The sequence below is a fragment of the Papio anubis genome, chromosome X, assembly GCF_008728515.1.
Source record: "Papio anubis isolate 15944 chromosome X, Panubis1.0, whole genome shotgun sequence".
NCBI lineage: Eukaryota > Metazoa > Chordata > Mammalia > Primates > Cercopithecidae > Papio > Papio anubis.
The window spans coordinates 2,576,402-2,590,986 of record NC_044996.1 but is presented as its reverse complement, the minus strand read 5'-3'; the positions used below and the strand labels follow the sequence as shown (position 1 = coordinate 2,590,986).

The 14,585-nt window shown below is 44.9% G+C and overlaps 2 protein-coding genes across 6 annotated transcripts in view; one reads left to right on the top strand and one right to left on the bottom strand.

Annotated features, from left to right (window-relative positions):
* Window positions 1–1,836: 1,836 nt before the first annotated feature.
* On the bottom strand, window positions 1,837–5,315 carry CETN2 (centrin 2). 2 transcript variants are annotated; one of them, XM_003904066.4, is made up of 5 exons: window positions 5,200–5,315; window positions 4,093–4,251; window positions 3,642–3,770; window positions 3,034–3,171; window positions 1,837–2,444 (listed from the first exon to the last, which is right to left on the bottom strand). In XM_003904066.4, the coding sequence occupies exons 1-5, from the start codon at window positions 5,200–5,202 to the stop codon at window positions 2,355–2,357; spliced, it is 519 nt and encodes a 172-aa protein (XP_003904115.1). In that variant the 5' UTR covers window positions 5,203–5,315; the 3' UTR covers window positions 1,837–2,354. The 2 variants fall into 2 exon arrangements, with proteins under 2 accessions (XP_003904115.1, XP_009213349.1); XM_009215085.2 differs by having other exon boundaries at window positions 1,843–2,444; window positions 5,059–5,206.
* A 139-nt stretch (window positions 5,316–5,454) lies between these two features.
* The window catches only part of NSDHL (NAD(P) dependent steroid dehydrogenase-like), a 35,999-nt gene continuing 26,868 nt past the window's right edge, over window positions 5,455–14,585 (top strand). Inside the window, exons 1-2 of one of the 4 annotated variants that reach the window (XM_031660641.1) lie at window positions 5,484–5,600; window positions 6,113–6,184. The gene's annotated coding sequence lies outside the window, so the exon portion shown is untranslated. Of the gene's footprint in view, window positions 5,601–6,112; window positions 6,185–7,537; window positions 7,563–9,580; window positions 9,732–14,585 lie in introns of those variants that run through there. The other 3 variants (XM_031660643.1, XM_031660640.1, XM_031660642.1) reach the window with 3 other exon arrangements.

The window sequence follows — 14,585 nt, the reverse complement described above, 5'->3', positions numbered from 1 at the left end:
TAAAACTTCTTTTTGATTAACTTTTTTTTTCCTTATCCCTGAAACTGTTCTCTTTTTTTTTTTTTTTTTTTTTCCTAAGTTCCGGGATACATGTGCAGGATGTGCTGGTTGCATAGGTAAATGTGTGCCATGGTGGTTTGCTGCACCTATCAACCCATCACCTAGGTATTAAGCCCCACATGCATTAGCTATTTATCCTGATGCTTTCCCTCCCCCCACCAACCCCTGCTGCCACCGGCAGGCCCCTGTGTGTGTTGTTCCCTTCCCTGTATCTATGTGTTCTCTTTGTTCAGCTCCCACTCATGAGTGAGAACATGCAGTGTTTGGTTTTCTGTTCCTGGGTTTGTTTGCTGAGAATAATGGCTTCCAGCTCCATCCATGTCCCTGCGAAGGACATGATCTCATTTAATTAACTTTTTTTCAAATGAGTGTTTCCAGGGTTACAGTTAACAGTAAAATCGGAGGCAGGGCCCAGTCTTTTCACTCCTTTCTAATATTATGTCTTTTATCCAATCATATGCCTCTTATTAGAAAATCACAATACGACAAAGGTCAAATCCTCTTAGGAAATGCTATCAACAGACTTTGGGGACAGTAATGATAAAAGCTTCATGGACCCACATTTAACAACAAAGCTTATGTGATAACTATAGCAAAGGAATGGGAGTGAGACTGAACACTTCTGAATCCTCTAGTTCTTGAACACCTTCAAGCCAGGTCCTTTCTGCAAGTTTGTATTTCACCTCCAGTGATTCTGAGTAGGCACAACTCTTCTCCCCATCACACAGACATGAAACTCCAGGCACCTAGAGAAGTAGCTTGGCCCAAATTGCCCGGCGCGGAAGTGGGTGAGTATGTGTGTGAGAACCCAGTGATGGGGCTAGTCTGGGCTCTTCCCCCAAGTGTTTCTTAAGGAGCAGTCCCTCTGCATGAGACTCCTCTGCGGGATATGGTAAAGTTCATATTCCTGGGCCCCCAAGTCCTACAGGATGTCAGGGTCCAGGCATGAGACCCAGGGCCAGGCTTCTGGCCTCTGTAACGTGCTCCCCGGGTAGGGTTACCAGTGGCAATACAGGATGCTCAGGTAAATTTGCATTTAAGATCAACAATGAATAAACAAAAAATCCAAATGGGATATATTCATACTAAAAAAAAAAAATGCATTGTTGATCTGAAATACAAATTTACCTAGGCTTTCTTTTTATTAGCTAAATCAGTGCAACCCTATCCCCAGGGGACTAGCCTACCCCCAGAAGTTTGAAAATCTGTTTTCTCTGTCTCCACGTGAACAAATGAGCATTCCATCATTGTTCATTTTCTATTCTCCCTTACCCCTTCTGTCTCCCCACTCTCAACCTGGAGCAGAGACTTTCATGTCATCTACCAGGATTTCTCTCACAGGTAATCCCGTGCAAGGCCAGGAAGATGGCTGGACAGGGTCCCTCAGCCCAACCCACCTCCAAGAGTCGATGAGACACCATAAGCAAATAAATTCATGAGAGGTTGGCTGAATCCATCCTAGTGTTGGATTAGCCTGGCTCTCCCCATTTTATTCAAGCACAAATTACTAACAAGACTCTTTTCCAGTCTTACACTTTGCCAAAACTATTTTTAGAGCATCATTTAGGCTTAGCTAATATAAAATTTCTGCTAGTTTTACAAACCAGCAGGTTCCCAAGGCAAAAAACAATTCACGCCAGGAAAGTAGCAAAGGATTATTCATTTCTGTCCATAGGCTGGTAAGGAGTTTTGTGTCTAACAGGCTGCCTTCAACACAATAGTTGAGAAGAGGAACTCATAAGCAAAGCTAAAGAACTCATCCTTAGAGAACACAAGTTCAAACTGAGAAAGGTTTTATTTTTAAGACAAAACAAATAGCATTAACACACATCCAAATGCCAGTGCAAGACTTCACTGGGTTTTATTAAAGAGAAAACTAAACTCAAGTGTCAAATAAAAACTGGAGCCACTCAAGAATGACTGCTTGTGGTGACACAAGTGTAACATGTGCTTGTCTAAAGTCGTCCTGTGTTTGTGGATATGTGGAAATGCATGATAAGAGGGAAACAATGCAAGGCAAAATGGCAGGTGCTCAAAGCTTTAAGATCCTTTTCTTCACACTAATGTGCTCTTGTTTTGCTTTTGAGAATTAGGGTAATTCGCAGGTCATTTTACAAAGAACTGTAATATCAAAGAACACTTCCAAACAGCTAAAATAGACTCAGGGTCACTATTAAAGTGATAAAGGGAGGTCAGTGGGGGAAAAGTTTGTATTCTCAAAAGCCAGATTTCACACAATGGCAGGCACTAAATCTAGTTACATGTGCTTGCAGTAGAAAAAGAAGACACTGATCTTAATAGAGGCTGGTCTTTTTCATGATGCGCAGGAACTCTTGCTCACTGACCTCTCCATCTCCATCTCGATCAGCTTCATCAATCATTTCCTATATGACAGTAAAGATTCAGGTTAGATTAATTTATAAACTAATGCCAAAAGGTGACTAAGTAATATGACTTTTTTTAGAGACGGGGTCTCTATGCTGCCCACACTAGTCTCAAATTATTGGCCCCAAGCGATCCTCCTGCCTCAGCCTCCTAAAGTACTGGGATTACATGCATGAGCCACTGTGCCTGGCAAGCAATAGACTTTTAATAAGACTATGTGAATAGATAATTGTAGTCCACCCAATGCCAGTATGCCACTCCTGATAATAGCTTGGTTCCTGAAAACTTATTTGAAAACCAACTCATACTTTGTCAAACATTATCACCTGGGAGGGAGCTTGAAGATTACCTTGACTAGAGGGATTCCTGGAATGTAAAATAGTAGGCAAAACTGTGCATATGTGCATTTTTCTGGAAGCAGGGTTCATAGGTTTGTCTGACTATTAAAGGAGAATTAAGTTGCCCACAGAGGGACAAAGTACACTGGCTTTCCTTCAAAGAAGTGCTCACACTAGGGAAAATGTAACAGAAAAGTCACAGAGGGCCCAAAGGTGGGAATCTTAAGTTCCAGTGTGATGCATTACAAACCTGCAGCTCCTCATCAGTCAGGTTCTCACCCAACTCCTTGGCCACGCGTTTCAGATTTTTGAACGAAATCTTCCCAGTTTCATCATCATCAAAGAGCTTGAAAGCTTTCAGGATTTCTTCTTTGGTATCTTTCTCAGACTTACCAAATAGAACATAAAACACATGAGTAGGGGGACACCATGGTTACTCATGTCCTGTAGCCCTGCCACTGCCCGGTCAGGTCACCCTTTCCTTTTTAACAATGTAACTCGAGTCTAGACTTGCAGCAAGTGTCAGGAAGCCCATTTTGGCCTCAGAGAAACACCAGTCAAGCCAGGCACTCCATCCAAGGTGACGTTTGCTCCCTATCCCTATATCTCTCCCTATCCCATATCTATTTCCTAACTGGTTTGGAATTCTGTGGGAAGAGGTATCTGCTTGGAAGTCTTGAGAAAGAAGTACAAGGGCTTGTTTTGGGAGCCCAAGGTAACATGATGGGAGGGCAGGCCTCCTGATGCAGCTGCTACCTGGACTGCTCTGTGGTCACATGACTGTTTTAACAGGCAGATGCCATGGGCCTCTGCAGATGACTGGGGCGCCATACCATGCTAATTGTCTTAGCTACTCACCATTTTCTGGGTCATCACAGTTAAAAAGTCACCAAAGTTCATTTTTCCTGTCCCTTCTTTGTCAATTTCACTTATCATTTTCTTAATTTCTTCTTTCTTAGGTTCAAAGCCCAGGGCCCTCATTGCCACCTATAATGAAAACAGGATTGTCTCAATAAGCACATCTGAACTAGCAGCAGCAAAAATAACAGTGTTGAGAGCATTAAGCCAGCATCTGATGTGGTCATGTTAATATGATTGGGGAACACTATAACATTGATCTAATTGACATTTGCAATCAATTTTATTTAATAATACTCTAAGTAAAGACAGGAAAACAGAGCACAGTACAACCTCCCCTGTTACTTATTGCAGGGAGAAGAGGGCAAAAGGGGTAGAGAGGTGATAGGGAGATGACAAGGAAGAGGCAGAGGAAAGGAAGGGCAGTACGGCAGGAATGCATAGAGCTTGCCTTAAGTTCTTTAACATCTATGGTGCCAGTTCCATCCGCATCGAAAAGATCAAAAGCTTCCCGGATCTCCTGCTTCTGCTCTTCAGTAAGCTCAGGCTTAGGACTCATTCTTTTTCTCTGGGAACTTGATGCCATGTTTGTCTTCTTAAAGTTGGAGGCCTTCATACGTTATGCAATACACAAGCACAATAATATATCGTACAGTCCATATTTACATAACATAGTTACAGACACCCATATGTAGTTTTAAAGAATTTTATAGCAACCAATTCCAAAGCTTTGCTTAACAAGAAAGATAACAGGGTTTACTGGCAAGAACAATGAATCTTTCCATGAACTTCTATCCCTCCCTTTTCTTTACTGTCGTTTCTAGAAGCAGGGAGATCACTTGTTCAGTAAGGATACCTCTTACTGAAAATCATCCCAAAAGAGAGCTAGTCAAGAAAATGACTGCAAATAAGTAGAGATAATCAGCTCTTCCCGAATGTGGGGATCCTGGTTCTGGAAACTGCCTTACAATGCCCACTCCCAGTACTCCGCTTCCCAGTAAGCACTCTGACTTCCCAATTACTTCTAGATTTGGCCAAATATTAGCAAGTTGTTAAGATGTATATTGTGTCAGTATCGAGTAATAAAACTCAATCCATCTGACACCTTCGTGCCTTCTCCAAGAAGCTACAGCATCCCCTGAATGCCCCTAAATTTAAATTGTAAAAAACACTTTAATAGAACACAATACACCTTCTCCCAGCTCTGTGTGGAAATTTTGGCAGAATGAGGCGGCCAGGGGGCCAAGGTCTGAAAAAGTCAGGGGCCCGTGAGGGATTCGAGTCTTTTTTGCACAGGGAGGTTCACCGAGGTGATCAGGGAAGGCCAGGGGAGCCCGAGGGGCGGGTGTGGGCCTGTTGTGGGTGAAGGGGAGGCAGCAGCAAAGCACAGGCCCAGTAGGTTGGTTAGCGTCTGTACCCTACTCTTCCGGGAAAGAGCTCAAAGGAAGGACTGGTGCGTCAAAGCCGAGAAAGGCGCAGGAGAGGCGGCGTGGCCGAGCTGGGGCCTGGGAAGGGCTCAGCCTCTGGGCGTGGGGCGCGACAGAGCGGCAGCACTCACCATAGCCAAAGGAGTCCACTGCCGGTTGTTAGGCAACCGACGTGTACACTGATTCGGCGCTGTTCCCCGCGCACAGCCCCGCTCCCCATTGGGCGTCCGCTCGCCGCCGCCGCTCCCTACTGGTGCAGGGCCGAAGAGGGTGGGACTAACCTGGCAAAGCCCAGGCCCAGCGCGGGGAGGGGCACGCTGGGGACAGAGACCTGTCTTTATTGGGCAAGATCAAGCCGTGAGCGCCAATTGGCTGAGCCGACGCCGAGCTGGGCCAATCCTCTTGGTAGAAGAAGCTCGGCTGATTCTCGGCTCACGCGGGAGGGGAGTAAAGGGTGGCGTTCCGGGGCTGGAGTTCGGTGGGTGCAGCCTGCTTGCGAGCTGAGGCCAGCCAGTGGGGCACCTGCGGACGGGTAAGAGTCGTGGCCTTGCCCTTGGAGGCCACCCTGTGTCAGCGACTGGGCAGGGCGGGAGGGTGAGGAGCTGCGGAGCCGCCCGGGTCGGGTGTTTTCCCGGGCTCACCTAAGGCTGAGTTAGGGACCGAGTGCATCAGAGCAGCCAGAGACGATTGACCTTGCGTGTTGGAGCAGGGACTGTACTCACGGGGCAACTGAGACCCGGAGAGGGGAAGGGGTCTGCTGAGCGTTGTGGCAGAGGTCGGACGGCTGGGACCTAGGAACTGAATCCAGCCGAGGCTCGCTCTTTGAGGGTGGCCCTTCGAGAGCACCCCCAGACTGACCCAGATGTGTAGGCCCCAGACCAGGTTCCAAGAGAGGATCACTTCAGGTCTTACCTGGCTAAAAACAGCCCAGGACGGTGAACTGGGGGCTTTGGGAACGGACTTTGAAAGGAGTGAAGGGGATGTGAGCAAGCAAGAGGGGCGGGGAGAGGTCATCAAAATATACTCTTTTTGACACCCACACAGTGCAGATAAGGAGGAGCATTCCAGGCCGAGACGCCCTCATCAGCAGAGTCACAGGAGTTTTGGAAGTGAGAGGTATGCTTGGAGAATTAAAAGGGAGCGTGTGCAAGGGCTGTGTGGACTGAGACAGACCTGCAGAAGTGGAGCTGGAGGTCCAGTTTGCCCTCTTTAGCTGTCTACGTGGCTTTTAGCCTTCACCTGATTTTCCTCCAGGCACTGGGGCAGTAATCTAGGGAAGTAGAGGGCAGAAAGTAAGTTTCTCAGGCAGAGAAAGGCCCGAGGCTTATTAGAACCTTTTAAATGGAGCTTCTGCCCTTTGCCCTCTTCAGCAGTGAACAGACTCCTAATTTTTGGGTCATCATCATCCCCCCAAGTAGTACGAGCCAGAGGTCTCATCATGGTCTCCAAAGCTTGGCACGACGTGTCCCCTCCCATCACTCCACAACTCTTCTCTCAGCCCCAGAACACTGGCTTTGTGGTTGAACCTCATGTGCCAGCCACACTCCTGCCTCTCATCTTTGTCCCAGTTGTCCTCTCTGTCTGCCTCCTCTTAAGCACCCTATTTAAGTACTGCAGCCCCCAATACAAACAGGCCACTCACCTTGCTCTGCTTTTTTTTCTGCTTTTTTTTCCAATAGTCCTTATCACCTTCTGACCTACTGTATATTTTGCTTGTTTATTTTGCTCTTTGTTGTCCCTCCGCTAGAAGGCAGGCTATCTGAGGGCGGGCATCTTGGTTGTATTCACTACTGGTACTCCAGGACCTGGAACAGAGAGGGGCACATATTAGGTGCTCAGTAAATCTTGGTCAGACAACTGATGAGTAGTTCCCCTGTTTCCCACCTCTCACCTAGCTAGTCCTCCCTGCTCTGCCAGGTTAATCTTCATAGTGAACAGCTCTGGTCACGGCATCTCCCTGCTCTTAAACCTTCAGAGCCTGGACTGTAAAGGGCTCCTTAGGCTGGCCTGTGATCCCTCTGCCCAGTTTTGCCCCTGCTAACCCTTCTAACTTAATGTCCCTCCACATTTTGCTTCCCTGTCCGTCAGCCTGCAGATCGGAAGCCCGACAGAGTACAAGGGACAAACACAAGTTCTGCCCAGGCTATGTGCAGGCTGTGTGACCTTGGGCAAGTCGCTTAACCTCTCTGAGCCTGTTTCTTATTTGTCGAGTGAGGCCAGTACTGTCTACCTGATGGGATACTTTTGCATCTCAATGGGATGAGGTACTTATATGTAAAGTGGCCTGATGTTGAGCAGGTCTTCAGGCAGTATTACAGTTGACCCCTGAACAACATGGGTTTGAACCTTGTGAGTTCACTTACAGGCAGGTTTTTTCTCATCTCTGCTACCCCTGAGCTGCTAGATCAACTCCTCCTCATCTTCCTTCTCAGCCTACTCAGTGTGAAGACCATGAGAATGGAGACCATGATGACCCGCTTTCACTCAATGAATAGTAAATATATTTTCTCTTCCTTACGATTTCATAGTAACATTTTCTTTTCTCTAGCTTAATTTATTGCTGGAACACAATGTGTAATGGATGTAACGCAGAAAATATTTGTTAATCAGCTGTTTACATTATTGGTGAGGCTTCCAGCCAACAGCAAGTTATATTGGTAAAGTTTTAGGTGAGTCAAAAGTTATATGTGGATTTTTGACTTTGGGGCTCAGTGCCCCAACCCCCACATTGTTCAAGGGTCAAATGTAGTTCTCGTCTCTGATTTGCTCTTGTCATTCCCCCTACCCGCCGTGCCTGGAGCCTTAGACTTGTCCAAAATCTCTTCCCCACACTGCAGCCAAGGTGATCTCTCCAATCGCAACACTCACTCCTGCTTCCAACTTCTGGGGGCTCCACCATCTTTCCCCCGTTGTAACTCCCTAGCTTGGCACACAGGCGCCGCATGTTCTCAACTTTGCTCCCGATCTTGCTTCACACTTGCTGTGACACAACTTGTCACAGTTATAAAAACATGCTGGCTCTGTGGCTCTGTGCCATTGCTTTGTCCTTCCTACCCCTGGCCATGGAATGTCTTTCAGGACACCATGCCCTCTGTTTTACTCACTCTTCTGGGGCCTTTTGAAGTCAGCTTAGGGATCTCCTAGTTGGGGCAGGCTTCCCTGAGCCAGCAGCCTGCATTGGTGCTCTGGGCTTGCCCTCATCAGAGTGGAAACGCATTTCTGTGACTTTTTGCTTGCTCCTGTCTCCCACCCTAGATGGTGGGCTCCTTGAAGGTCAGCACTGTGTCTTTGTCAGCTTCTGCCTGGTAGTGACTGGCATTTGGTGCCTTGTGAATGAGGAAATCAATGAATGAGGTGACACCTGGGGGTTCTTTTACAAGTTACCGCTCCCACTTTAACCCTGGGGTTTTGTTTGAGCCTCACAGTGGCTCTGAGGTAGGCAAGAAGAATGCTGTTTTACAGATAAGGCCTCAGGGCCAGTGGCAGCATGATAAATCACTCAAACCCATCTTCCATTCCAGACTGCCTGCTGGGCCTCCAGGGGCTCGTGGGGTCCTACAGGGTGCTGAGTGTGAGGATGAGAGCAGAAACAGGTGCTGTGGAAGTGACTCACCTTTCCTGGAGAGAGGGAGGAGGTTTCACAGAGGGTGCAGTTCAACTAGGCCTTGAAGGAAGAGGAGGCAGTCACCGTGGAGAGGAGAGAGAAGGTATTCCATGCAGAGGAGCAGCATAAGCTAAGCTCACAGGCATGCTGATGGGTTTCTGAGAGGTCTACCACAAAATAAAAGCTGGGGACTTTTTTTGTCCTAAAAGTAAATAGAGAAACAAACAACTGGTGGAAACATGGACACCGCAGGTCCATGGAAGGACAAGGTCGAGCTGGGTTGCCCCAGCATAATCAAGGCTAAACTGACACCTGTGAAGAGAAATGACCTCTGAGCTCTTGGCCTCACTAATCCTAATCTGGGTATTTTCTTTCCCATATCACATCTTTGAATTCTGAAAGGGAGGCTTTATTTTTGTTCCTACAGAACTCCTGCTTTGCTGTATTTTCTCTAAGAAATATATCCATAATGAAGGTGTGTGCTGCCTCAGGTGAATCCTTCTCTTTCCATCTGATCTTCTGGCCCAGTCCTGCAGAGGAAGCCAAGCATGAGGCATGAGGTGATGAGAAATAGGGGAATCCTCTTTTATAATCCAAGGCTCAGGCCACCATTTCAGGATTCCAAAGAAAGTTCTAAGAAACATTACTTGGCATTCCTTGGATAGCCAGACTCTACTGAGGTGTTTGGGAGAAGGGCACTTTGCCTGGCATTGTCTGTCCGTGGACTGAAGTGATGAGCTCTCAGTGGCCACATTCTAGCTTCCTGCACTGGACCTTGTACAAGTGAGGGGCTCTGACAGCCGTTCCCCTTTATGAAGATGTCACACTTCTTTTTAGAAGGAGGGGACACTCATCTCTGTCTCTAGTTTGAAACAGAATGTTGTCTTGTTCTCTCCTTTTCCCTCCAGGAATCAGTGGTTGGAATGTTCCCCAGCAGGAAGGAGGAGGTTGGGCTAACTTGCTTCTCTCTTCTCGCTTCACCTGAGGTGGCACACACCTTCATTATGGATGTGTTTCTCAGAGAAGATACAGCAAAGCAGTAGTCCTGTAGGAGCAAAAGTAAGGCCTCCCTTTTAAGATGTGATGTGGGAAAGAAAATACTCCGATTAGGATTAATGAAGCCAGTGGCTGCGAGGTGACATCTTTTTTTTTTTTTTTTTTTTAATTATTATACTTTAAGTTCTAGGGTACATGTGCACAACGTGCAGATTTGTTACATATGTATACATGTGCCATGTTGGATTGCTGCACCCATCAACTCGTCATTTACATTAGGTATTTCTCCTAATGCTATCCTTCCCCCAACCCCCTACCCCCTGACAGGCCCCATGTGTGATGTTCCCTGCCCTGTGTCCAAGTAGTCTTATTGTTCAGTTCCTACCTATGAGTGAGAACATGCGGTGTTTGGTTTTCTGTCCTTGTGATAGTTTGCTGAGAATGATGGTTTCCAGCTTCATCCATATCCCAGCAAAGGACATGAACTCATCCTTTTTTATGGCTGCATAGTATTCCATGGTGTATATGTGCCACATTTTCTTAATCCAGTCTATCATTGATGGACATTTGGGCTGGTTCCAAGTCATTGCTGTTGTGAGTAGTGCCACAATAAACATATGTGTGCATGTGTCTTTATACTAGCATGATTTATAATCCTTTGGTATATATACCCATAATGGGATCACTGGGTCAAATGGTATTTCTAGTTCTGGATCCTTGAGGAAACACCACACTGTCTTCCACAATGGTTGAACTAATTTGCACTGCCACCAACAGTGTAAAAGCATTCCTATTTCTCCACATCCTCTCCAGTATCTGTTGTTTCCTGACTTTTTAATGATCACCATTCTAACTGGTGTGAGATGGTATCTCATTGTGGTTTTGGTTTGCATTTCTCTGATGACCAGTGATGATGAGCATGTTTTCATGTGTCTGCTGGCTGTATAAATGTCTTCTTTTGTGACGTGTCTGTTCATATCCTTTGCCCACTTCTTGATGGGGTTGTTTGTGTTTTTCTTGTAAATTTAAGCTCTTTGTAGATTCTGGATATTGGCCCTTTGTCAGATGGGTAGATTGCAAAAATTTTCTCCCATCCTGTAGGTTGCCTGTTCACTCTGATGGTAGTTTGTTTTGATATGCAGAAGCTCTTTAGTTTAATTACATCCCATTTGTCTATTTTTGCTTTTGTTGCCATTGCTTTTGGTGTTTTAGTCATGAAGTCTTTGCCCATGCCTATGTCCTAAATGGTATTGCCTAAGTTTTCTTCTATGGTTTTTATGATTTTAGGTCTAACATTTAAGTCTTTAATCCATCTTGAATTAATTTTTGTCTAAGGTGTAAGGAAGGGATCCAGTTTCAGCTTTCTACATATGGCTAGCCAGTTTTCCCAGCACTATTTATTAAATAGGGAATCCTTGCCGGGAATCCTTTCCCTATTTCTTGTTTTTGTCAGGTTTGTCAAATATCAGATGGTTGTAGATGTGTGGTGTTATTTCTGAGGCCTCTGTTCTGTTCCATTGGTCTATATATCTGTTTTGGTACCAGTACCAAGCTGTTTTGGTTACTGTAGCCTTTTAGTATAGTTTGAAGTCCAGTAGCATGATGCCTCCAGGTTTGTTCTTTTTGCATAGGATTGTCTTGGCTATGTGGGCTCTTTTTTTGTTCCATATGAACTTTAAAGTAGTTTTTTCCAATTCTGTGAGGAAAGTCATTGGCAGCTTGATGGCGATGGCATTGAATCTATAAATTACCTTGAGCAGTATGGCCATTTTCACGATATTGATTCTTCCTATTCATGAGCATGGAATGTTCTTCCATTTGTTTGTGTCCTCTTTTATTTCATTGAGCAGTGGTTTGTAGTTCTCCTTGAAGAGGTCCTTCACATCCCTTGTAAGTTGGATTCCTAGGTATTTTATTCCCTTTGTAGCAGTTGTGAATGGGAGTTCACTCATAATTTGGTCTCTGTTTGTCTGTTATTGGTGTGTAAGAATGCTTGTGATTTTTGCTCATTGATTTTGTATCCTGAGACTTTGCTGAAGTTGCTGAAGGAGATTTTGGGCTGAAACGATGGGGTTTTCTAAATATACAATCATGTCATCTGCAAACAGTGACAATTTGACTTCCTCTTTTCTTAATTGAATACCCTTTCTTTCTTTCTCTTGCCTGATTGCCCTGGCCAGAACTTCCAACACTATGTTGAATAGGAGTGGTGAGAGAGGGCATCCTTGTCTTGTGCCAGTTCTCAAAGGGAATGCTTCCAGTTTTTGCCCGTTCAGTATGATATTGGCTGTGGGTTTGTCATAAATAGTTCTTATTATTTTGAGATACGTTCCATCAGTACCTAGTGTATTGAGAGTTTTTAGCATGAAGGGCTGTTGAATTTTGTCAAAGGCCTTTTCTGCATCTATTGAGATAATCATGTGGGTTTTGTTGTTGGTTCTGTTTATGTGATGGATTACATTTATTGATTTGTGTATGTTGAACCAGCCTTGCATCCCAGGGATGAAGCTGACTTGATCATGGTGGATAAGCTTTTTGATGTGCTACTGGATTGGGTTTACCAGTATTTTATTGAGATTTTCCTTTTTTTTTTTTTGAGACAGAGTCTCGCTCTGTTGCCCAGGCTGGAGTGCAGTGGCATGATCTCGGCTCACTGCAACCTCCGCCTTCCAGGTTCACGCCATTCTTCTGCCTCAGCCACCCGAGTAGCTGGGACTACAGGCGCCCGCCACCCCGGCTCATTGTTTGTATTTTTTAGTAGAGAGGGGGTTTCACCATGTTAGCCAGAATGGTCTCCATCTCCTGACCTCGTGATCCGCCCGTCTAGGCCTCCCAGAGTGCTCGGATTACAGGCGTGAGCCACTGCTCCCGGCCTTTATTGAGGATTTTCGCATTAGTGTTCATCAGGGATATTGGTCTAAAAATCTCTTTTTTTGTTGTGTCTCTGCCAGGCTTTGGTATCAGGATGATGTTGGCCTCATAAAATGAGTTAGGGAGGATTCCCTCTTTTTCTATTGATTGGAATAGTTTCAGAAGGAATAGTACCAGCTCCTCTTTGTACCTCTGGTAGAATTCGGCTGTGAATCCATCTGGTCCTGGACTTTTTTTGGTTGGTAGGCTATTAATTATTGCCTCAATTTCAGAGCCTGTTAATGGTCTATTCAGAGATTCAACTTCTTCCTGGTTTAGTCTTGGGAGGATGTATGTGTCTAGGAATTTATACATTTCTTTTAGATTTTCTAGTTTATTTGCATAGAGGTGTTTATAGTATTCTCTGATGGTAGTTTGTATTTCTGTGAGATCGGTGGTGATATCCCCTTTATCATTTTTTATTGCATCTATTTGATTCTTCTCTCTTTTCTTCTTTATTAGTCTTGCTAGCAGTCTATCAATTTTGTTGATCTTTTCAAAAAAACAGCTCCTGGATTCATTGATTTTTTTGAAGGGTTTTTTGTGTCTCTATCTCCTTCAGTTCTGCTCTGATGTTAGTTATTTCTTACCTTCTGCTAGCTTTTGAATTTGTTTGCTTTTGCTTCTCTAGTTCTTTTAATCGTGATGTTAGGGTGTCAATTTTATATCTTTCCTGCTTTCTCTTGTGGGCATTTAGTGCTATAAATTTCCCTCTACACACTGTTTTAAATGTGTCCCAGAGATTCTGGTATGTTGTATCTTTGTTCTCATTGGTTTCAAAGAACATCTTTATTTCTGACTTCATTTCAATATTTACCCAGTAGTCATTCAGGAGCAGGTTGTTCAGTTCCCATGTAGTTGTGCGATTTTGAGTGAGTTTCTTAATCCTGAGTTCTAATTTGATTGCACTGTGGTCTGAGAGACAGTTTGTTATAATTTCTATTCTTTTACATTTGCTGAGGAGTGCTTTACTTCCAACTATGTGGTCAATTTTGGAATAAGTGCGATGTGGTGCTGAAAGGAATGTATATTCTGTTGATTTGGGGTGGAGAGTTCTGTAGATGTCTATTAGGTCTGCTTGGTGCAGAGCTGAGTTCAATTCCTGGATATCCTTGTTAACTTTCTGTCTCATTGATCTGTCTAATGTTGACAGTGGGGTGTTAAAGTCTCCCATTATTATTGTGTGGAGTCTAAGTCTCTTTGTAGGTCTCTAAGGACTTGCTTAAGGATCTGGGTGCTCCTGTATTGGGGTTTTACCATGTTGGCCAGGCTGGTCTCGAACTCCTGACCTCAAGTGTTCTACCTGCCTCAGCCTCCCAAAGTGCTGGGATTACATGCGTGATCCACCACACCCAGCCTGTTGAACATCTTTTCATGTGCTTTTTGGCCATCTTTAAAGTAGATCTTCTTTGGAGAAATGTCTATTCAGTCAGAGGTATTCTCAATGTACATTGGAACCTGAGCGTATATCACATGGTGAATTTAGGTGAGTAGGCAGCAGGCGGGGGTTGCCTATGGGATCTGACTCATTTGTGAGGCTAGCTCTGGGTACTCCAACCCATAGAGACAGCTAAGCTGTCACCAAAATTCTTATCTGACTCATAGTATTTACAAACTTTAAAATAATTGGTATGTAATTTGAGACAAAGGAGATTTTGTTTTGACAAGAGGCTGGTTTGCAAAGAATTGTGTGATTATTGTTTCAGCAGTACAGCTCCGTTGGGGCGAGACATGTTTCTTCTTTCACCTCCTACATCCTCCTCTAGCAAATGAGGAGAGGAATAGGCTCTAAGGCTTCTTGCTTTTGTTAGTCGTACAAGGGGACCTGTGGAATTGGCAGCTCTGCTATTTGGATTTCGGGACTGCAAAGGATACTCGTATGGTTTGCTGGGGCTGCTGTAACAGATGACCACAAACTGTGTGACTTAGAACAACAGAAATGTGTCTCTCACAGTTCTGGGGGCCAGAAGTCCAAAATCAAGGTGTTGACAAGGTCATGTTCCCTCC

Coding starts and splice junctions, on each gene's coding strand:
- CETN2 (XM_003904066.4), bottom strand. Junction 3,172..3,641: donor CTGTGATGACCCAGAAAATG/GTGAGTAGCTAA, acceptor CTATTTGGTAAG/TCTGAGAAAGATACCAAAGA. Junction 2,445..3,033: donor TGACTGATGAGGAGCTGCAG/GTTTGTAATGCA, acceptor ACTGTCATATAG/GAAATGATTGATGAAGCTGA.